The 25,497-nt window shown below is 39.2% G+C and overlaps 1 protein-coding gene across 1 annotated transcript in view; it reads right to left on the reverse strand.

Moving 5' to 3' along the window:
* Positions 1 to 25,497, reverse strand: part of LOC136881116 (26S proteasome regulatory subunit 4) — a 215,958-nt gene that overhangs the window by 101,280 nt on the left and 89,181 nt on the right. Inside the window, exon 5 of the mRNA XM_067153762.2 lies at positions 24,846 to 24,945. Coding sequence (XP_067009863.1) covers positions 24,846 to 24,945 — 100 coding nt within the window. The remainder of the gene's footprint in view (positions 1 to 24,845; positions 24,946 to 25,497) is intronic.

Consider the following 25,497-nt stretch of genomic DNA (forward strand, 5'->3'; position numbering starts at 1 on the left):
TATAATACCGTAACTCATATTGACGGGCAAGAAAATGCATGTACTTGAAGGGTTTTGATGCTGTCATTCATTGATTAGGTGTAAGTTTGCTATTCTTCGATTTGAATATTATTATTTTATTTTTAGACGTGTCTCCTAATTCAGTACATTCAAATAATTGCATTAAAAGCATGTCTGAGATGGTAGCCAATAAGAGCACCTTTAATAACTGAGATCCAAATACGAGCCAATGAGAGCAAGAGGAGACGCTGGTAAGTCTGTCTACTGGGCGGAGACATCTCGCTATAGGAAAGTCATAGTTCCACAGTCAGCACCTACAGGTAGCGTTAGTGTTGCTCTATCTGAAAGCTTTGGAAATCAAAGGGAACGTACACAGAATGGACAGCGTCTACCTCCGCCTACTTGCTTCGTGTAACTGACGCGAGCTCTAGCATTGCCGAAGTGGGACGAAAATAAGTAAAGCGAGAAATACAATAATGTCATGAATGTGGAAATAATTAATGTTCTAAAAAGTAATTGAATTAACTAGACAATGTTTCGTTCACAAAATGTTAAGGGTACACGCTGTCTACCCTGTCTCCCCTGACGCTTCGCCCCTGCCTATATCAGGAATGAAATACAATATGTAGATAGGGAATCACTTTACAGAGGTCAGATACACAACACTAAGAAAGCACCAATTACATCAATAAAAAGGTTAGGCCTAGTTGAACACTTTAGAGGATACTATCAAAATGTAAATGGACTTTGAAGCAACCAACTGAACTTAGAATTTCTTCATGTTTAGCTGACTACAATCTCATGATATTAACTGAAACATAAATGATGAAATTAGTGATGAGGAACTCGCACTCGAAACATATTCAGTTTTCATATGTGATAGGTCTTTTTAACGAGTACGAAGTCATCTCATGGGGGTGTGATGATTTGTATTAGCTAGAGATTTAAACCTACTCTGACACCATGCATTAGCACAGTTGAACAGTTGTTTGTGTCCCTGACTTTTAACACCTGAAATTAATCATTGGTGCTGTATACCAGTAGCGTAGCCAGGATTTCAGTTTGGGGGGGCCCATTTATTTTGATAGGTGACCAAACTTCCAAAGTTTAGGTGGTATAGAATACCTAAAAAGGAAATGAGTGTCCTTGGATCCAAGTAAGAATGGTGGATTAGTGCGGATTCCGGAAGCTAATAGTAATCATCATCATCATCATCATCATCATCATCATCATCATCATCATCACCTTCTTCTTCTTCTTCTTCAGTTTTTCCTACATCTGTGGGGTCACGGGTGCGAACTGTGTCGCACATATGAATTTGGCCCTGTTTTACGGCCGGATGCTCTTCCCGACGCCAACCCTATATGGAGCGATGTAATCACTGTTGTGTGTTTCTTTGGTGCTTGGTAGTGTAGTATGTTGTCTGAATATGAAGAGGAAAATGTTGGGACAAACACCGAGTCCCCAAGCCAGAATATAAATACGGTAATTTTATTATAATAATGGTCATGGTATACTCGGAAAGAGAGTGATGAAGAATGTCCCACAATTTGGAACAGGATTTTTGGTCAGCCTTAAAATAATAAACTCAGTTCAAGAATTCAGATCACAGTCTCCACGACTCTCAACGCTCACCTTAAAGGCATCTAATAAAATCTATACTATAATAAATGCCCATGCTCCCACTAATGATAAAAACAACTCCTCAAAAGACCAGGAGGAAACAGGAGAATTTTGGGACCTATTGGACCAGACCATAGATAACATCCCCAAACACCATATAAAATTATTAATAGGCGACTTCAACGCTCAACTAGGCAGAGAAAGAAAATACCGTGACATCATCGGAAAATGGCCAGCACACAAGAAAACAAATAAAAATGGAGAGAGACTAGTTGACCTGTGTAGAAACCATAATTTAATCTCAAAATCTACATGTTTTAAGAGGAAACCTCAAAAACTCAAAACATGGAAACACCCTGACTACACTAAAGGAGAATGGCAACTGGACCACGTCTGCATGGACAAATACCACCACAAAGAGATCTATAACGTCAAAGTCCTCCGAGGAATAGACACAGGTTCAGATCACTACGTAGTTAAAATTAAAATTAAACTCACTCCCCAGAGGAGACAACAAAAGCAAGCCCTTAAAACTAAAAGAAAAATAGATCCTACCCAGCTAATCAACAACAAAAATTACCAGAAAGCAACTGAAAAAATAAAAATCACAGACAAACTTGAAGACTTAGTACACAACCTTAAACAAATTGCAGAAGACCTAGCTCCAATTAAACCACGTAAAAAACACCAATGGTGGAACAGTGAATGTGATGAAACAGTGGAGAAAAGACATCAGGCATGGCTATTACATCAGTCCCAAAAGACAGAAATATCCTATCAAAAGCTAGTAAAACAGAGAAAAGAAACTACCCAAGTCTTAAGAAGAATAAAAAGACAACATCATAAAGACACCCTGCAGTTAATTGAAGAACAGTTCAGTAAAACTAAATCAAGGGACTACTACAAAACCTTCAGAAAGCAGCTCCAAAAATATGAACCCCCGACCCTACTGATGAAGGATGAAGATGGTAAGCTGGCCCATAACAATAAAGACAATGCAGAAATTCTGGCTAAACATTTCAACAAGCTTTTAAATTGTGAGGAACCTACAGAACTCCTTCATTTGGACACCAACACCCCGATAAAAACATCACCAGAAAACATCAATCCCCCCACAATAAAGGAAGTCTACCAAGCTCTGAATAAATTAAAAAACTACAAAGCGCCAGGAGAAGATCAGACCTTTGCGGAAATCTGGAAATATGCAGGAACCTCAGCAAAAGTTGCCCTCCATCAACACCTTGTCTCTATCTGGATTAAAGAAGAACTACCAGAACACTGGACAACAGCCCTCATTCATCCTCTGCACAAAAAAGGGGACAAAACCAACCCTAATAACTACAGGGGAATCTCTCTCCTAGACATAACATACAAAATATTTTCAATAATCATCCTTAATAGGATAAGTTTACAACTTGAGAAAGAACTAGGAGAATATCAAGGAGGTTTCAGACCCTGGAGGAGCTGTCCTGATCAGATCATGAGTCTTAAGTTGATAATGGACTATAACAGGAGAAGAAACAGAGATATGGTGATAACATTTGTAGATTTCAAGAAAGCTTATGATTGCATCCATAGAGAATCTCTGTTTAAAATTTTAAGACACCTTGGACTACACCCCAAATTAATAAACATGATAAAATTGACTCTCACCAATACCAAGTCAAAAGTGAAGTTTAGGGGGGAAACATCAGAGACATTTGAAATTAAAACTGGACTACGGCAGGGAGATGGGCTCTCACCACTATTATTTAACTGTGCTCTAGAAATGGTAATGAGGGAATGGTTTAGAAAATGTCCCCCCAAAATAAAGATTGGCCGAAAAATCAAAACAAATTGCCTGGGTTTTGCTGACGATTTAGCATTACTAGCAGTGGACATAAAAGAAGCAAAAACCCAGATATCAGAACTTCAAAACATTGCAAATAAAATTGGCCTCAAAATATCATTTGAAAAAACAGAAATTATGCCCCAAAAACCAACACAGCTAAAAGAAGTCACCATAAATGGTAATAAAATCAAAATAGTAACTCAGTTTAAATATCTTGGAGAAGTAATAACACATAACTTAAATGAAAAAATCTCATTCCAAGTAAGAACAAACAGATTAGCTAAAGCACAAAAATTAACATGGGATATCTACAAAAAGAAATGTCTATCAATAAATACAAAAATAAAACACTACAACACAGTTATAAAACCGGAAGCTACATATGCAGCAGAAACACTCTTTTACCTGAATAAACAATCAAAGACTGACAGACTTCAGAAAATTGAAAGGAGGATTGGAAGAACCTGTATCAACAAAAAATATCAGAAAGATGGACAGTGGCGGTTAATACCTAACAAAGTCGTGTACAAAGAGCTAGAACCCATTACAGATACTATGCGTAAGAGGAGACTGGGATTCTTTGGACATATCATGAGGATGCAGGACTCGAGACTTCTGAAACAACTAGTACAACACAATCTCGTCTCAAAAAATACCACAACAGGATGTAAATGGATCAGAGAAGTAAGAGAGGATCTGAAGGAAATAGGCCTTACAACAGAAGACACCACAAATAAGATAAAATTGAATACAAAACTCAAGAATACAAATCTCCGTTTTACCCTTACACAAAACAAACCAACAACACGCACATTTTCAACTGAGGAAAGGGCACGAAGATCGGAGCGTCTGAAGAAGTACTGGGAGGACCGCAAAGCCCGAACAATCCCTTCAAAGAGACCTGAACGACGGACTGACTAAAGTGATCCTATGTGGTCATAAAAGAAGAAGAAGAAGAAGAAGAATGGTCATGTGATAAGCTATAAAGAAGTGACATTTTATACGATTAATGCGGCAAAGAAACACACACACATACACGTCGAATAAAGGTTTCTCGCCCTTCTCCATGGCTAGATGTTGAAACCAAGAGAATGATGGCCCACCGTGACTCGTTATTTCGACATTATAAACAAACCTTAGATGAGACAGACTTCGAATCTTACCGCATCTTAAGAAATCGCACAAAGCAGTTAATCAGAAATAAAAAATGTGCATATTTCCGGAATTTAGCTAACAACTTTAATTCCAGTCGCGCATGGGACCAATTTAGAGCTCTGGAAATAGGAAAACATCAACAGAGCCAGACAACTCCTGATATTCTACTTGACGAACTGAACGATTACTCTAGTAGAATAAATATTCAACCTACCCCAATTAACTGCACCGAATCACCGCCCTCCCCTCCAGCCAATCCACCATTCACATTTCACAGTGTCACAGAAAATCAGGTTAAAAAGGCTTTGTACTCGATTAAATCAAAGGCCACGTGTGTAGATGATAATCCTATTACTTTTATACATAACATTATTGGTGCTGTCCTGCCTATACTGACGCACATACTGAACTACTGTTTACTAAACGGAATTTTCCCTACTGTCTGGAAAACAGACAATATTGAATATTATACTGGTACCTAAGAGTTTAGACCCACAATCTCTCTCTGACATTCGTCATGTGTTCATACTCCCTGCGCTTTCTAAAGCCTTTGAACGTTTAGTATATGAGCAAGTTCTGGAATACCTAAATAAAAATGCTCCTTTGGACCCTTTGCAATCTGGATTTAAGAAGGGTCACAGTACCGCGACAGCACTTTTGAAGATAAGAAGAAACACTATAGACAAACGACTGCTCACTAAACTTATCATTCTTGACTTCAGTAGCACCTTTGACACTATAGAAATTCCGACTATGATAAAGTAAATGGAATTGCTAAATTTCGACCTGGCTGCGCTTAAGTTTCTTAGTTATTATTTGAGTAACCATCAACAGTGTGTAACAGTAAACGACAAGGCCTCTAAATGGAAAATGAAAGTGGTGCCCCGCAGGGCAGTATTCTAGGGCCCTTACTTTTCTGTATTTATATCAATGACATACCATCCGTGACAGGAAATAACATATCGACACTGCAAGACAAGATATTAACAGTGACCTCTGATGACTCAGTATATATGCACAACGAAATTCTCTTATACTAAACTCCACAAAATTTCAGGCAATCATAATTGGACCACGAAAATTACTGAGCTGCTCAAACAATGTCTCAATCCCGCCTATCCTACTGAATGGGAACATTATTCCCCCACAGTAAACCGGTTAAAAGTCTTGGCTTAATTATGAATGAAACACTTGATTGTTCTGGTCACACGAAAGAAATACGTAAAAAAGACTTTTGGAGTGCTTCACCCTCTTAAACGGCAGAGGGATATATTTCCATTTGCGCTAAAGGGAAAACTAATGAAGACACTCGTTCTCCCTATTCTTGATTACTGTTACGTTGTATTAGTTGATATGGCGAGAGAAGAAACACTTAAACTTCAACGAGCACTGAATTCCTGCCTGAGATTTATTTACAACATCGGGTACGATGTTCATACCACCCCATACTATCAGGCTGTCTCATGGCTAAAGCCTGATAAACGTCGGCAGCTACACACTTTAACAATGGTGTTTAGGAGTGTTAGCTGAAAGCCAGCCACTGCATATTTCTTCTAAATTCACCTTTTTATCATCATTTCACAACTTGAATACAAGTTCTAGATCCTATCATTCTATTCCACTACACTGCACAAATACAATTAATAGATTATTTGTGGTGATCGGCGTCACATTATGGAATTCCCTGTCAGCTCAGGTCAGAGCAACTAGCTCTTTATTAAGATCTAAGGTCACCTGCCGAGACGTCCGACTCGTTGGCTGAATGGTCAGCGTACTGGCCTTCGGTTCAGAGGGTCCCGGGTTCGATTCCCCGCCGGGTCGGAGATTTTAACCTTAATTGGTTAATTCCAATGGCCCGGGGGCTGGGTATTTGTGCTGTCCCCAACATCCCTGCAACTCACACCACACATAACACTATCCTCCACCACAATAACACGCAGTTACCTACACATGACAGATGCCGCCCACCCTCATCGGAGGGTCTGCCTTACAAGGGCTGCACTCGGCTATAAATAGCCTCACGAAATTAAATTAAACCTGCCGAGACTACCTGCTGAGGACAGCTGTGTGCGTGCCTGAGGATGTCATTTTTAAGAGTTTTTAATATTGAAATGAAATGGCGTATGGCTTTTAGTGCCAGGAGTGTCCGAGGACATGTTAGGCTCGCCAGGTGCAGGTATTTTTATTTGACACCTGTGGGCGACCTGCGCATCGGGATGAGAATGTAATGATGATGAAGACGACACATACACCCAGCCCCAGTGCCAGCGAAATTAACCAATGATGGTTAAAATTCCCGACCCTGCTGGGAATCGAATCCAGGACCCCTGTGACCAAAGGCCAACTCGCTAACCATTTAGCCCTGCAGCCGTACTTTTCAATATTAATTAGTTTTAATATTAATTTAGTTAGTAATGTATTTAAATTTATTTTTAAAACTATTTATTTATATAGTTTTAACTGTTTTACGTATCTCAGTATTTTATTTAAGATTTTGATTAGTATGTGGTTAAGTATACGAGAGGGCCTCGAACCCTAACTTCGCCACTGTAAAAAAGGCACTAATAAATAAATAAGTAAATATAGAATTTAAGGGGTATGGGTATAGATATTTTGTTAGTTGGTAAAGAAAAATACATGTCACAACATATGCTATTGTCCTATTAGTTTCCCTAGCGGTTAGGGCAGCGCAGTTGTGAGCTTGCATCCTGGAGTCAGTGGATTCGAACCCTTCTGTCGGCAGCCCTGAAAATGGTTTCCCGTGGTTTCCCATTTTCACACCAGACAAATGCTGGGGCTGTACGTTAATTAAGACCACGACTGCTTCATTCCAACTCCTACGCCTTTCCTATCCCACCGTCACCATAAGGCCTATCAGTGTCGTTGCGACGTAAAGCAAATTGTTAATTCGTTTCCCTCGCAAGCCTGGGGTGGAGAATATAGTAGCATTAAGTTGCAGTTTTATGACGCTAATATTCTTATGTATAATTTTTATTAACATGCCAGAAACCAACAACATGGAGCTGTTGCCATTTCAACACCGTTTTGAGGGCCACCGACCAAAGTCGGGATTTGAACCTGCAAACTCGGACTCAGAAGGACAGCGACTCAACCAACTGAACCACATGAAAAGGAGGCGTTTGTGATTATTATTATAAATAGATTCAGTTAGTATGTTTACACAGGTTTTACAAAGAGCATTTATTAAGGCGTACGTTTTCCAACTGTCCTAAATGCACGAGACCGGACGGAAGAACTAGCTGGAAGCTAAAGAGCCTTGCAGGGGTGTCGCTTCCTTCTCTGTACACTTTTCCAAACCAAACTCCATGGCAAAACAGCCTCGAAGGGCCATCGCCTACCAAGCGAACGCTGTTCAGCCCGAAGTCCTGCAAATTACGAGGTGTCCTGTGGTCAGCACGACGAATCCTCTCCGCCGTTATTCTAGGCTTTCTAGACCGGGGCTGTTATCTCACCGTCAGATAGCTCCTCAATTATAAGCTCGTGGGCTGAGTGTACCTCGAACCCTGACCTGGCCGGGAATCGAACCCGGGGCCTCCGGTAAGAGGCAGGCAAACTACCCCTACACTGCGGGGTCGGCTTGTTACTTTTAGGTCACCTTATTTTAGAATTAGACTTAAGGCATCCTGCATTCGATGCCCGCCATTGACAGAGTTAAGAAAGGCATGGGATCGGGAAGATACAGCCTTGTTTGTGGGTGCAATAGAGTTGGCCATGAGTCTCCCGTGATCGAAATATCTACGACCTGGCAGGTAGTCACCTTCATGGGGCGTACTACCAAAGTGGTTCTTTTTTTTTTTAGAAAAAAGTAAATGAAGATTCTACTTCCTCACAAACGAAGAACGATATTATCAATTTTACGAACAGTTTCAATAATGCAGCCGGTTTAGAGTACAGAAGCTATGATTTCGATTGTTGGATATAATTACATGGTAACAATCAAAACCATCAATATCTACAGAAGATCCGTCACCGCACTCGGTAGAACCGGGCTTTCTTTTCATATCCACCGGGAGAGTTGGCCGTGCGATTAAGGGCACACAGCTGGGTGCTTGCATCCGCTTCGAACCCCACTGTCGGCAGCCCTAAAGATGGTTTTCGGTGGTTTCCCATTTTCACACCTTAATGACAGCTGATGGCAGAACTGTTGAGGATCCAACCAGCCTTAGGGCTGAAGACTGAGCATACAACATACAATTAAGGCTGTGCCCGTTAGCATCTCGTAGACCATCTACAAAATGGCAGCGTAGGAAGGTATGGCCCATGCGATCTACTAAAGCAATGAACTTCTTATGAATACAGCATATAGGAGGCTATGCACATCACGGAACGGACTGATTTGGAAGACACTGCAGAACAGTAGAGGCTCATTTTGAATTGTTTAAAAAAAAATATAGCAGCGGAAGGATTGTTTAAGAATATACTCTAAAAATTACATCCGCAGAAGTAAGACGCAGATACGAGCGAAGCTTCACTACTGAAGAATATCCTAAACTACTGAGGAGGATATTAACTATTTACAATCGGCGATAACATACGATTAAATAATTCACCAGCGTATGCTAAAAAAAGGAGACGAAATATTATAGAAATAAATAACTTGTGGTGAGATACGTCTGACTTGGATCCGTGAGCAACCACTCTACGATTGAAGAAAAAGGGACTCACCATATTGCAGGACTGATAATTTCATACGAGAAGATAGTTACCACTGTGGTAGTAAACTTAATATCTATTTACGGAGAAATTATTCCATTGAAATAATAACATTAAGTTATTTATTAGACCACCTAATCAATACAAAATCGTCTTGGATGATTTACATAAATTTGTTAGCTAATAGTGGGACATGTTTCGCCTTCCCTGAAGGCATCATCAGCCATAGTCTTAACCTTATATTAAAAATAAGCGTCTAAATAACATGTAGTAATGAAATGAATTTTTAAAAATCTTGAAGAGATTTGAAGTAAAATAACTTAAAAATAACAATGATGGTTTGAAAATACAATGTGATGAGATACAATAGTGGAAGTATTAACAAAATTAACATTAGAAGGCTGCTAAAATAAGTACAATGGATAAAACAACAGATTGTTATACAACAAATTATTCCAACCGAAGAAAACTTTGTCGTTTACAATAAGTAATAGAAATATGGAATATATCATGACTGATTGCTCCGCAAGAGGAATTTTCTTCGTTGTCCGCAGATTCGAAATGATGACTGTCTGCTAAATCTACATGATGGACTGAACTGGAGATATGCACCGTCAAGCCAGAGGACCAGCTGATGATGTTTGGACCGGCCAACCAGTGGACAGGATGACGTGGATGAGCACCGGCCAGCCAAAAGACCAGACGATGAGGAGTGGACCGGCGAGCCATGTGACCAGCTGATGACCAGGAAGACGCTATCCAACCAGAGATCCAGATCCTATCGGAGGGTCTAACTACAACCGAGGATTGGAGCAACAACCAGACCAAATGTAGCAACTGACGAGCTAAGTCCATATATTTCTTTAGTAGAGTAGTTTCTTGTAATCTGCACCCTCAATCTAACTCGGCATGTGCTGAATATTTGGTGATATTTATGTATTAATTAAGAACGCGTGTGAAATATAAAGTGAAGTGTGAGATATTTAAGGCTATAAGATAAGATGGAAGTGTAGATTTAGAATTCTATTATGACATATACAGGCTGCCGCACTTGCATACATACAGTAGAAACTAGCTTGGATAAAAGAAAGAAGTGTTACTTGTGAAGACCTAGTAGCAATGAGTCTATTTAACTAGTGAAATTTCGATTAATCTCGTTTACCTGTACAAAGATTACGTCACGAATTACCTGCGCGATACAGATGAATATTGTCAAGTTACGTATTCCTTTCTTCATAGAAAGAGGGCATTGAACTCAAACTGCTGTTTTTAAGATAAAGGTTATTAAATGCGTATTTTACAAGGCAATTCTAGAATGTTTGGCATATAGTTTTGGGTGTAATTGGCTATATTCATACGGCAATATGTATGCCGGTGTTATGTTAATGTATGTTGGAATGGCGTTGAAATGTGATTATTTATTGGAGCATATTGATGAATAGATGAAGTATAGAGGTTTGTTCATATACTACGGTAAGAGTAAGAATTGCCATTCGCCAAGGAAACGTTGTGTTAGAATTACGAGGTGAGTTTCTGTGCCATATTGGAAAGAATATGTCAATGTGTGAACATCGCGCAGATGACCATTTTAAGGTAAGATTGACATGTATTATGGTAGAATTGTGTATCGAGACAGTTGTTTTTATATCTGATATTGGTAAATGGCAGATACCAAGTATAAGAGAGTACTTTAATATACGGTTCACTAGGCTCATGACTTAATATACATCTGATATCCTTTGGTGCGGTGACGTTACAGTATAACACGTAATAATTTCATTCTATACTGTCCATACGAGTTGAGTAGCTCGTATACATATGAGATATTGAAAAAGAGCAGTTTGCTAAAGCACATTGAGCCGATGATAGAGGAGTGTGTGGATTGGAAACTACTTGAATAGTTAGATAGATGGTTTTTTTTCTTTTCATGCAGTAATGATTTCAATTGAAGTATTTTAAATATGAAGAATATGATAATGGTTAGTTAGGAGCCATATGTCGTAGGCTTTAGGGAGGTATTGTCTTAGCCCGTAAGTTGTTATTTGTGCGTACTCGAGATATGTGACCAAATAATCAGAGTTCAGATTTATGAATGATAAAGATTTATGAATGGAAAAGTTGGAGAGCACTTTTACGATTTAATACTCACACAAGAGTTTGTTTGGGAAATACTTACGTGAAGATATGAGCAGATTTACATTTACAGTCTGACTTTTTCCCATTTAACTTTATTACGTTTCAAGTTAGCAAACCATTCATTTTATCTCAGCGAGATGACTTAAATGTTGTGTGGATAATTTAAATAATTAGCGTGACAGTATTCACAACGAGTATTTTTATTGATACCGTGATTGCTCAGTGATCTCTTGAATATAATTGGAGAAAATCAATTACTTTTCATAACATGGCTACGAATATTGAGGTAAATATTAATATGAATTTGAACATTAAATAAGAAAGAATGTAAATATCTTAAGGCTTAATTGTTTTATTTTTATTTGAGCCAGCGCTGACTCTAATCCTTCATGATTAAATATTACTCAGATAATACTACCCAGATTTCACTTTATCTTACGTTGAACATTATTTATTCAATAAATAATCTTATATTTTTCTTTTAATAACTGACTGTGTCTTAATTTCTGTTTGGGTAACGGCTAGTTTGTAAGTTAGTTAGTAAGTTTTGTAGATATAAGCAATTGATTAGTTCAACAAATGGAAAGAGATTCCTTTTGAAGTTATCGGCCACAGGTTCTTACTTGAGCGTGTAGGTACTCCCGTGATGCGTGTCCCAGAGGATTGATTCTCATCCGGAACCACGTAAAATAACTATATATAAAATCACAGATTTTATGAGCGGAAAATGGAATACCCTGAGAAGAAATCAAGAGCTACCGGGATAACTTGGCACTGACCGCTACATGGGCGGGTGCAAGGCTACGGCCGCTTCCTTCCCACTCCTAACCCTTTACTTTCCCATCGTTGCCATAAGACCAACGGTGCGACGTAAAGCAAAATCTAAATACAAAATGAAACATCTTTTCACAACCCCTTTCATGGAAAAGTTGTATCCACGCTACTGGCCTAGCCTTGGCCACTGAAATTATTTCGTGGGTACGCCACTGCATCCACTCACCATTTAAGGTACAAGGTAAGCCCGAAGAATGGTTGATACTCAAAATACACCATCATAAATGATACGGTTATTACTCAAAAGTACTAAAGAAAGGTAAGGCACGCGTTTTAAGCAGAATCGGTATCAATAGAACGTGACTTCCCATTTTAAAAATGTTTCATGCATCGACTGCGACTCAACCCTCGGCCGTCTTGATGAGAAGATAGAACCATTGGAACTGAGTTATCACGTCCGCTAATTACAAGATAGTTACATGCACTTTTGATGGTGCCATTTGAAGTTCCAATCAGTCCCCGGGCATTTGACAAAATATATGGACCTACCTATAGAACTAAGGTACGCATCTGCGATCTGTCTTGCTATTAGAATTTTAAAAAAATCATAACTTACCGAGGATGCACATTATTTTGCCCTTAGTGACAAATAAAGTTATTATATGGCAAAAAATGAGAAACTAACGTGCAGCTCACAATCCTGTCACAGTCTTCCGAACGCTACAACTTAAACACAGCACATCTTTCAACCACGGTCAACCCCAGTTTCCTTGAACTGATCTGCAAAAGCTGACACAATGTTGTTCAACTGTTTCTGGTTGTGGACCCCGTTATCTCGGTGGTCACGTTCCGGTCCCCTACTGAGTAATCCCTGGCTAATTGCACCTTTCCTCATCTTTGACATTTGTCAACACATTCCCAATACTGAGGCCTCTACAGTGAAATATCCCCACGCATCACAATCCTAAGTGACTTCCTTTCATTCAAGCAGTACAAATATGGAGAATTATGAATGGGCGTATTGAGCCCTGCTAGTAGATTCTTTGTCGCTACGTTAATTCGTCATTTCGGCGTAAGTTTTAAGTTGTTCGTATCGTACGTAAAACAACGGCTGATCCTCGCTCTAGTTTCAGGAAACATTTTTGGGGGTGCCCGGCCCCAGTACGTCAGTGCTGTATACATTCAACCCCAGTTTCCTGTCAAAAAATATTTCGAACACTGCATTGCTGTTGAAAAAATTATGTCAAATCTCGACAACCATTCATTGCCCTGTTGTTTATAAGTTTCATTTCCGTATTGATAGATATTACTTTACAAAAAACAATATAAATAATAGCCCAAATGTACCAGACATACCAACATTTATGATCGGTTTAATTTAAGCTTTTACCACTACATGTGATGTTTTTGTAAAAAATACATTTTTAATGCATGTCAACTGAAGATGACCCCCTAGGGGTCGAAACTAGTCTTGACTATATTTACCAGCTTAATGTAAATTAATTTTGTATTGATAAGGTGGAGACTCATATTTATATTGTTTTTTGTAAACCATTCATTGCTCCTTGTTGGTGACTACAATTTGCCACATCTTAATCGGATAGTAAATGAAGAAACATTTTCTGGCCTTGTGTCAGTAGGTAACCACATGGTGCAGTCCTGTTTAGTTATAGGCACATTTTCTTATCTCTGTTTATATCAGTTTAATGCTATCCAAAATTTTCTGAATCACTTTCTTGATTTGGTTTTCAGTAACTCTAGTTCCATTGAAGTAAAATCTAGTAATGAATATATTGTCCTCCTCGACAGACACTACCCAGCATTAGAGATTTATTTACCTATAAATGAGCTATACAATTCCTTACCCCTGATAGTTTTTATTTTGACTTTTTAAATGGTGACTATAATGGACTCTCACAGTTCAGCTGGAAGGTGATGTTTCAAAATGTATCAATTGATAAAGCAGTAAAAACCTTCTATTCAGTACTACATTATGGCATGGAATTTTACATCCCTATAGGTAGTGGTGGTGATTACTGGCATGATAATTAGCTTTTGGTCTTTTGCTGTGTCAAGAAAACAAGGTGAAATTCCTTAGGTTTCTCTGCAAAATTTTCCCTGTGTCTTCAGAAGAAAATTTCATCTGTTCACAAGGAAGACTTCTCTAATAATGACAGTTTGAATTTAAGAATGCTTTACCATTGGTCTATGGCAAGTGGTACTCTTGTTCGTCGCCAAATGGCTTATTATGCACTGCCTCCCAAGTAGGAAATGACGTTACCACCTTTGCTCCAATTAAGATGTTTCTGGTCAATCATAGGCACATGCGTTGCAATATAAACAGCAAGGTCATCAAACAATCAGAGATGAATGTGGCAGAAGAACATAAAGTACAATGAAAGACTGACAAGGATAAAGAATAGAACAGAGCTGAACATGAGTGTGAGTCGGGCAGGGAGCGTAAGAAGAATGTACTGCAACAAGGTTGAAGACATGAGGATGAAAAGAAATAATAATAATAATAATAATAATAATAATAATAATAATAATAATATTCTTTGCTTTACTTCCCACTAACTACTTTTACGGTCTTCGGAGACGCCGAGGTGCTGGAGTTTAGTCCCGCAGGAGTTCTTTTACGGGCCAGTAAATCTACCGACACAAGGCTATCATATTTGAGCACCTTCAAATACCACCGGACTGAGCCAGGATCGAACCTGCCAAGTTGGGGTTAGAAGGCCAGCGCCTTAACCGTCTGAGCCACTCAGCCCGGCATGAAGTAATGAGGAGTGTACGAATTTGGAAAACACCGAAACGAAATAACAATAGTGAAAGTACGGGGAAGAGAACTATCTACATAAACCCTGTATTACTTAATTGGTAGCCAGTGTACCTGTTGAAGTTATTAGGATTTTTACATATTTCTACAGCTTCCTGTATAATTCTAGACATGTAGTGTTCAGTGTGGATAAGGACTCGAACATCTTGAAACACAATATCATGACTCGACAATAGGGAGTGTTCAACTATTGCTTACTTGTCTGGCTGGTTGGGACAAATATTTCATTGTTGTTCTTTAACCCTTTCAGACCGTGCACGCACAATTGTGCGGGTTCGTGTTTTATGTATGTCTGAGCTTATTTGACGTTTTCTTGGCGCTAGACCGCCTGCAGTGCTTGTGTGGGACATGTAGCATGTACTTCAGCTGTTTTTATGTAGTACTTGACCACCAGGGGACAGGAAGAAGAGTTTAAAAATACAGTTCATTAGCAATATGGCGGGAAGCAGTAATGTCTAAAGTAAGTATTTATTTATTGCATTCATATTAATCTAGAAGCTTTACTGAATATCAGAATATAATCAATGAAGTGTGTAGATTGTGTAGCAAACGTAAATTGCGAACTTACAACATTGTACGTAATACCATGAGATTTTGAATGTTGATACGCACATATGTGCGGGCTAGGTTTCGTTACAGGCAATGCATGCAGGAGTGCTGGGTGCTGTCACAAAAAGGACTGTGAAAGAAAAACTCATACTCTACATGAGAAATGTAATGTGTAAGATTTTAATTGTTTAAAATCGTTCCACACTGTAAAATAGAACATTTGATCATGTACATGTGCATATTCACATGTACTGAGTTGAATTTTTTTAATTTTTTATTTTTTGCAAGTAATGAATGAAGTCCTGACACGCACAATTGTGTGGGTTCTGTTTTTCAGCCGATAGTTCTTATTTTGTAAAATAAACTGTAAAAACATGTATTTGAGTGCATGTTAGTAAGTTTTTGACATTTTGACACCTCCAGATTTCTTTCAGGTCAGACGACAAGCTGCTGCTGCCAAGAGGGCAGTAATAGCAAAACTCCTCCTCAATGTAGAAAATGTAACCTTTACTTGTGTTTGAACAAAGATTTAATTGTTTTAAATTATTCCCCACTGTAAAATAGAACATTTGATCATGTGCATATGTATATTCACATGCAATGAGGTAATTTTTCTTTTTTGTAAGTAGTGATGTAAGTCCTGACACGCACAATTGTGCGGTTGCTTTTTTTCAGATGTTAATTTTTATTTTGTAGAATAAACTAAAAATATATGTATTTAAAGCATTTTAGTCAGTTTTTGATGTACAAACAAAAATTCACACTGCCAGTTTTCTTTCAGATCTGAAAGGGCTATACGAATACCAATGGACCAGCATGTTTGGCCAAGTACAGGAAAATTTGTACACCTCAGGGTGTAAAAGTGAGAACAATTTATCCTTGGTTTTGCCTAAACTATGAGCAAATTTTGTGATGGTGCCAAACATGGATTTTATATTGTGCTTGTAGGGGACCTTCAGTCTGTGGTGTTGTGGATAAAAGGAAGGTAGGGAGTTCCCTTCACTTTTTCATCCTGTGAATTTTGCTTAGTCGTACTTTTGGGATGCAAGGCTCTACAAATCTGTACATCGTTGTAACCATTAACCTTGAACGTGACTGTGAGTGTGTCCATCTCTTCCTAGACAGCTGATGGCTCACAAATTCATTTTGCCCTCATGGTGAGAGTTGTGACAATGCTCTGTGTTTTTCGCTGAACGATGGTGAGAAAATCCACATGGAGATAGCAATTTGTGGGGGTAGGCTTACGAATACATGTAATAAATTTCATCGTAATTCTGTTTACAATTGAAAATTGCAAAAACATTACAAAATTAGTGATCAGGACATGTTTTGGCCATCTTCAGCGGCATCAGATTAAACAATAGGAAGACATGTAAAATATCTGAATATTACATAGGCAATCTTACATTCTTATATATAAGGGGCAGTCAAATGAAAACCGAACACCTGCCATAACACACTCTCCATGTGCAAGGTGACAACACTGTTGTTATATATCGACACTGCTGTTGCTGTGGTAAGATAACTGCATAGGGACAACTCATGTGCACGCAGTTGCTGGGTTATGTCTTTGTTAGTGCACAGACTGGTGTGGTGTGTTTGCCCAGCTGTAGAAATGGAGCTGCTGCTGCTGCTGATTATTGTTTTAAGAGGAAGTACAACTAGGCAACCATCCTCTATATAACACTAATCAGAGTGAAAGTATGGAAGGGGTCCGACACTTCGAAAAATGAAGATATCGGCCAAAGGAAGACAAGGGCCACGAAGGGCATGAAAATGAAAGACTCCCTAGCCCTCGCAAACCTAATAGCGTCGGGGTCTGAAAAGAACAAGAGTTGACCAAGAGAGGTCGGATAGGTGTAGAAATGGAGGCAGGCAAAGAAGAGCAGATAAGTGTGGTTCGTTTTCTGGTGGCTGAGGGTGCTGGAGCACACGAAACTCACTGCCACATGTCTGCTGTGTATGACGAACACTGCATGTCCAAGGCGAGTGTGGACGAGTGGCATAGGAGATTCCAAGAAGGGCACACATCACTGCACGATGATGCACTCCCAGGACAAGCCCATCAAGCCATAACTCCTGATATGATAGGGCAGACTGATGACCTTATCCAGGAAAACCAGCGAATCACGAAGGAAGAAAGACAATTGTGGAATCGGTTCCATTTGGACAAGGAATTGCAAGAGTAGGTGCAGTTGTTGATCCGTCAGCGACCTACCTCTTTCTACAACGTGCGTTCCATAAGTAATGCGACCAATTTTTTTCTGACGCAACTGTACACCGCAGCATGTTCTAACCTGCTGGGCTAGGTGGAGGGGGGTGTTAGCTTCAAACGCTCTTTGTCTCATTCAGCAGCGAGCTGCCAGAGATTCAGGACGTGAGTTTCCGTCAAGCCCGTTTTGAGTTCATGTAACATGGCACAATGGCTCGTTCTGTAGAGCAACGGTACGCTATCAAATTTTGCGTTAAACTTGGGAAGTACGCCACCAAAACGTTTCCATTACTTCAGCCAGGCCTTTGGGACTGATTGCTTGTCCAAATCACAAGTTTTCCGATGGCACAAGTCGTTCATGGAGGGCCGAGAGGAGATCACCGACGAACCTCGCAGTGGACGGCCATCAACCTCATGAGTCGACGAAAATGTGACGCGTGTGCGCGATTATTTGAACTCTGACAGACGGCTGAGCCTTCAATTGATAGCACAAACTCTAAACATGGCAAAAACAACCGTTTTCCGCATTGTGACGGAAGATTTGCACATAAGAAAGGTGTGTGCCAAACTGGTCCCAAAAGTATTGACTGATGAACAAAAGGACATGCGATTGCTTCGGTGCCGAGAAATGTTGGAAATGTGTGAAAATGATGCTAATTTTTTAAACTCAGTTATCACTGGTGATGAGTCATGGATTTTTGAGTTCAACCTTGAGACAAAAAGGCAGAGTTCAGAGTGGCACATCCCAAGAAGGCAAGCATGAGCAAGTCCAGGAACAAAACCATGCTCATTGTCTTCTTTGACGTCAGAGGCATTGTCCACTACGAATTCGTACCTACCGGGACTACAGTGAACTTAGCTTATTACTTGGAAGTGCTCAAAAGACTGAAAAGGAGGGTCTCGCGCTGCTGAAGCGACATCAAGGACACGTGGAAAGTTCATCACGACAATGCACTGAGTCACAGCGCCTTCATTGTCAACGACTTCCTGGCCAGGACCAACACCCCATTGGTTCCCCAGCCTCCCTACAGTCCTGACCTGGCTCCCGCTGACTTTTTTTGTTTCCTCGGTCAAAAGGAGTCATGAAAGGAAAACATTGGGACACGATTGAAAGAATCCAGGTGCATGTTACATTGGCTCTATAGGACATTCCAGAAAAGGCCTTCCAGGATGCCTTCCAGGCATGGAAACACCGCCTTGCACTGATGCAAGAGGGTGTTATTTTGAAGATTTTTTATTATTTGTACGAATATATTCAATAAATGATTTTTTATGAATTTTGTCGCATTATTTATGGAACGCACCTTGTACAAAACTGGACTTGATCATCTCATCTCCCAGTGGGATAAATGTATTAACACTTTAGGTGATTATTTTTTAATAAACTATTCCATGGTCATGTTGTAGCGGGTGTTCGGTTTTCATCTGACTGCCCATTATAATCAAAAGAATTTAAGTTAAAATGTTGCACTTGAAACATCAAGAGGAAGAATGAGTCACAAATGTTGTGGAATGATTAATAAAATTAAAATGTAGTCCTTAAAAATTCATAAAATCTTGTGGGAGATATAATACGAAGTTCGCCTAAGTTGATGTACTTAATTTTAAAATGTCCGAAACTAATGTTAAAAGCCAAATATGTGAAGTTCCAAAACTGTGTGGACAGTACATCATTATATTGCCAAACAATGGAAAACAACGTTTTGAGCTAGAACTGTGTCAGAAGTACCTTAAACAGGGTGTGAAATATCTAAAAAGAAGAAAAAATAAAATAAGTGTTGAGAAAAGAAGAACAAGTGACCAAGACAGTAAGTGCAAAATGGAAATGATTAACTCACTCGGTTATTGTAGCACACAACTTGATAGGTAGTCTGACACCAAGTTGGCAATGTTGACACAAGTGTAATAAACTAATATAACTTGAAAACAACATTCTTTAATCCACGGGTAAATAATGCAAGTATCGAGCTCGGATCATTATTTTTTATTTTTATTATTATGACGTGATTTATGGCTATGAAGTGTTTACATCTACTTATTAGTATTAGTATCATTATTATTTACGATTGCATTGTTTGTGAGGTTATGTCATGAGACATGTACTGTGTGTACATATATTTGTATGAGTTAAGTTAATGTAAAAACCTGCAATTAATAGTACATAATTTATTATTACCTGTATAAATCCACTACAGTATTATGCAACACATTAACATTCAGAATAACATATCTTTGACACTAGAGGGTTTTAGAATGTTCTTTACATTATAACTAGGCCTATGTTATTTGGCACTCTAGAATTTACTAGAAGATATGTTGTGACATATCCTTCTAGGAGCCTGGCCAGGCAACACATATATAAGGAAGCAGTCTTGATGAAGCAGTTGAGTTATTGTTTAACAGTTGTTGTTTTGATCCGACATGTGTGGTGCTAGCATGTGCTTCATAATAGGCAGTTGTTAAAAATGGTGGTTTGTTGATGTGTGTGTTTTTAATGTGAAGTTTAATTGAAATTAAATTAATGTACGCAACTGACGACATTTTGTGTGGGTCTTTGTGAATACATCAATATTCACTCTTGCATGAGTGCTGGTAGTGTCATCAGAGGAAGAGAGAGTGGGAGGGGATGGGGAATGTAAACGTGGAGTATGGGGCACTGGAAGCGGACGCGTGACTAACAAGTTATGTATTATTATTTGTAATATTCAAGACCTGAACACTGACAAAAAGTCAGAAAAATAAAATCTAGGCCAGTGAAATGAAATTTTAAGTTCAATAGGAAAGACAAGAAAGGTCAGGTTAAGAAATGACGATGTCAAGTAGGAAATTGGAGTGGAAAAGCATTACAACAGAATGGAGGTGGATAAACTTATATGGTTTGGAAATGTTCAAAGGATTGAAGAAGGAAGGATGCCAAAGCAGATGATGGAGACCCTGTTAAGAGGAAGGGCAAGAGGGACACCCCAAACTAAGATAGTTGAAAATGATATAAAATAGTACATAGAAGAAACCTTGATTAGAACTATAACACCCTCCCACTACAATTCAGAAGAAAACGCTAATTTGCTTTTATTTACTTCATCATCTACGCACTGCATCGCCACTTCTACCTACCTATTACCAGATGCCATCAACCAACTGAATGGTCTGCCTGTCTACTCTGCTATTCGCCATGTCATTCTGATGTCACTTTGACGTCAGGTTCTCAAAAGAACTCAATTCTTCAACATGATCTAGTGCTTTCCTTCTTTGTCACTATATAAGACGATCCACTCCACTTGCACCTCAGTCCAGTTTCCACTCCGGTGTGGCATGGAGGGACCCTGTCTCACCCTGTGTGATGGATAATGTTATTGTTTCTGATCATCTGGAAATCAGCTGTGTGACACTGGATGAGCAAAGCTATAAACTTTGTTTTAAAATCCATATTGAGATTTAGTTTCCCAGAGCCCTTCAGGCTCCATGCTGTGACATTAAAAGGAGTCAATCAATAAATAAATTTTGTGTGGCTATTTCTAGCCAACTGCAGCCTTGTAAGGCAGACCCTCCGATGAAGGTGGGCGGCATCTGCCATGTGTAGGTAACTGCGTGTTACTGTGGTAGAGGATAGTGTTTATGTGTGGTGTGGGAGTTGGAGGAATGTTGGGGACAACACAAACACCCAGCCCCCGGGCCACTAGAATTAACCAATGAAGGTTAAAATTCCCGACCCAGCCGGGAATCGAACCCAGGACCCTCTGAACCGAAGGCCAGTATGCTGACCATTCAGCCAACAAGTCGGACAAGTCAATCGATTATATTATTTCATTCCTAATCTCCTCATATGAGGGTTGGGTGGACCTTCAGCTATACGTCGTAGCTCTTGGGCCACAGCAAATGAGGGTGAGTATTGGAAGAAAAAGTATGAAGGGTTGTATGTCTAGTGCATGCATGTTTAGGAAGTAAGTATTAATTTTTGGAACAGGGGCACCACGACAACATATTGGTTCCAACGAGAAGCCCGCAAAACACCCTGACTAGGCATAGTCACCTCCCCCCCCACCTCCAAATACCCCATTTATTGGTTTTAAACAAGATACATTGTAAAGTACAGAGTATATAAATACAAAAACAGTGGTTAACAGAATGATTTGTTATGAACACGCATGTGTTGTGCTACTATTCAGAAGATTGCGCCTTACTTCATGTAAGTGACTAACCTTCTACTTCTTCTAGATTTTACGATTTAAAATCGCGCAGTGCCAATCCCCATTATCTTATATTGCTTCTTCAACTGTTTTTGTGAAAGACTCATTCTTTAATTTCTTATTTACCTATGCATTGCTTTTGCATTTTATTCGGCTAATGATGACCCAGATTGGGGTCGAAACCGGTACCGCTTCCGCATATAATTAAATAGGAATGTAACACTACATTTCTTATTTACTTGTATTGAATAGGTTGAACTACGTTATTTGTTATTTCAATTTAATTGTCTTAAAGACACTACTCAAACTTATTTGTCTACTAATACCGTTCCACGCCATCTCTCCCTGACAGCTCAGAACATACTGCTTTATTGCATACTGGTGTTATTTAATACATACCGCTTTGTTGAGCAGCTCGTCTCCTTTCTCCCAGTACTTCCCAGCCCAAACTTTGTGACATTTTTGTAATGGTACTCTTTTGTTGAAAATCATCCGGAACAAATCGAGCTGCCTTTCTTTGGATTTTTTTCCAGTTCTCAAGTCAAGTAATCCTGGTGAGAGTCCCATACACTGGAACCATACTCTAGTTGGGGTCTTACCAGAGACTTATATGCCCTCTCCTTTACATAATTACTACAACCTCTAAACACCCTCATAAGCATGTACATAGGTCTGTACCTATTATTTACAATCCCATTTATGTCCCCCCTCCATTTCAATGTTTATATAGAACAGGCAGTAAAGGAAATCAAAGAGGAATTTGGAATTTGAAAGAGGAATCAACAATATGGTTCATCAGGAAGTACAGGAAAGCTAAGGAAGAATGGCTGAAGAAGAAGTGCAAGGATGTTGAAGTTTATATGGTCCTAGGAAAGGTAGATGCTGCATACACAAAAATCAAGGAAACCTTTGGAAAAAGGAAAACTAGGTATATGACTATCAAGAGGAAATTAAGAGGATATGTACGAACATATGAAGCAATCCTGACTTTACGCCTGATCTCAGAGGATCAAATTAAGAACAAGCATACATACATAGCTTTTGTAGATCTAGAAAAGGCATTCGATAATGATGATGATGATGCTTGTTTTTTAAAGAGACCTAACATCTAAGGTCAACGGCCCTATTTGATAATGTTGATTGGACTAAAGCTATTTGATTTATTGAAGGTGATCGGGATCAGATACCGAGAATGAAGAATTATCTACAATCTGTATAAAATTCAGACTGCGGTGATAAGAATCAAGGGTTTTGAAAAAGAAGCAGCAATCCAGAAAGGAGTAAAGCAAGGTTACAGTTTGTCCTCCCTCCTTTTCAATGTTTATATAGAACAGGCAGTAAAGGAAATAAAGAGGAATTTGGGAAGAGAATCACAATCCAAAGAGAGGAAATCAAAACCGTTAGATTTGCTGGTGATATTGTTATTTTATCTGAGACTGCAGAAGATCTGGAAAACTTGTTGAATGGCATGGACGGAGCCTTGCGTAAGGAGTACAAGATGAAAATAAATAACTCCAACTCAAAAGTAATGGAGTGCAGTCTAACAAAGTCACGTGATGCAGGAAATATTAGATTAGGAAATGAGGACTTAAAGGAAGTAGATGAATATTGTTACTTGGGTAGTAAAATAACTAACGATCGCAGAAGTAAGGAGGACATCAAATGTAGACTAGCACAAGCAAGGAAGAGCTTTCTTAAGAAATTTGCTTACTTCGAACACTGATATAGGAATTAGAAAGATGATTTTGAAACTTTCGTCTGGAGTGTGGCATTGTGTGGAAGTGAAATAAGGACAATAACCAACTCAGAAAAAAAAGAGAATAGAAGAAAAATGTGGTTTTACAGAAGAATTCTGAAGGTGAGATGGTTAGATCGAATTATGAATGAAGAGATACCGAATCGAATTGGTAAGAGAAGAACGATTTGGCAAAATTTACCCAGAAAAAGAGAGAGAATGACAGGACACATCTTAAGACACCCAAGACTTGTGCAGTTGGTTTTTGAGGGAAGTGTAAACAAAGCAGTCATCTCCGTACAGGCCTTGAAGGCCCTTGGAGGGGTGGAAGGTAAAGGCTTCCACCATTCGTAACCTCGGTATGTGATGGGGTAGAGTGGTTAGTTTTACGCCCGGCTGCCTTTGCCCCCAGGAATTAACCTGGTACTCATTTTTGGTGTAGGCTGAGTGAACCTCAGGGCCATATGCACCTCCAGAAGTGGAAATCTCGTTTCTTAAGTTTTACAACTTCCAGACGGGGATTCGAACCCATGTCCTTCCGGGCGAACCGAGTACGCCTTTACCGCCTCGGCCAGGTAGCCCCTTGAGGGAAGTGTAGGCAGTATAAATGGTCGGGGTAAAAAAAAAAGGTATGAATATGACAAGCAGATTAGAGCAGATGTAGGATGCAGCAGTTATGTAGAAATGAAAAGGTTAGCACAGGATAGAGTGGCATAGAGAGCTGCAACAAACCAGTCTATGGACTGATGACTCAAACAACAACAACAACCACCATTATAAATAATAGTAGCAACAGCACACTTCCCTATGATAGCCCAGTAACATTCCTAAACCATTTCATTCTCTCGACTTGGGTCTGAACACAGCTAAAACATTTGCCATACATTGAATGTAGAATTTCCATAATTCGTTTGCAAACTCTCTTCTCCCTTTCTTACCATTGTTTCCCATACATGTAGCCTGGATGCACTACCACATGCCTTTACTATATTGAGAAATGTCATCTTTGCCATACTCTGTTAGCCACATTTTGTTGCTATGTGAATGATCAGAGAAATTCATCACTGTAGAAAGATGTCAAAATAATCAACATGTATTGATGTATTGGGATTTCAACAATTCATAATTACCTCCAACATCAGCATATGTTTCTTGTGGAGCTTTATCTAGTTTCATAACTGTTACCATAGGGTCTGTGTCATCTGACAACACTCCAACTACAGCATGAACCTGGAAGTAAAATTAAAAATAATTGTACATGTTATTCTATAACATAAAAACTTAGCAACTGACAATCTTATTTCCCACTAGACTCTGTCATAGGGCTAGCTGTGGCTCTAGCTATGTCTCAGCCCTTTACAACCGACCGACCGACTGACCGTCTGTATGTAAGTTTCTTTATTTTTAAAGGACATTCCAAATACCAATTTTTAAGTACAGTATGTAAACTCTTAAATTTTCGAGATATAGATATACTTATTTAAACATTTCACCCCCTCCCCTCCCCCCCGCCCCAACCCTAGCAAAGGAATATCCAAAACACCTCCCTATTAGTGAGCACTTACCCTGTAATATAAATGTATCCCCAAAATTTAATTTCTTTATGTCCAGTAGTTTTGGCTCGATGATGATGACTTGAATCAGTCAGTCAGGACATGTTATTGTATATACCTACTAGCTGTTGATGGTGATTCATCCGTCAGATCGGGGACTTTAGGCCTTGAGCAGACCCCTTGGTGCTAATTGACAGGAGTAGGCTATGTGCCGGCACTGGGTTTCACC

Source organism: Anabrus simplex, chromosome 1 (genome assembly GCF_040414725.1).
Source record: "Anabrus simplex isolate iqAnaSimp1 chromosome 1, ASM4041472v1, whole genome shotgun sequence".
Lineage (NCBI taxonomy): Eukaryota > Metazoa > Arthropoda > Insecta > Orthoptera > Tettigoniidae > Anabrus > Anabrus simplex.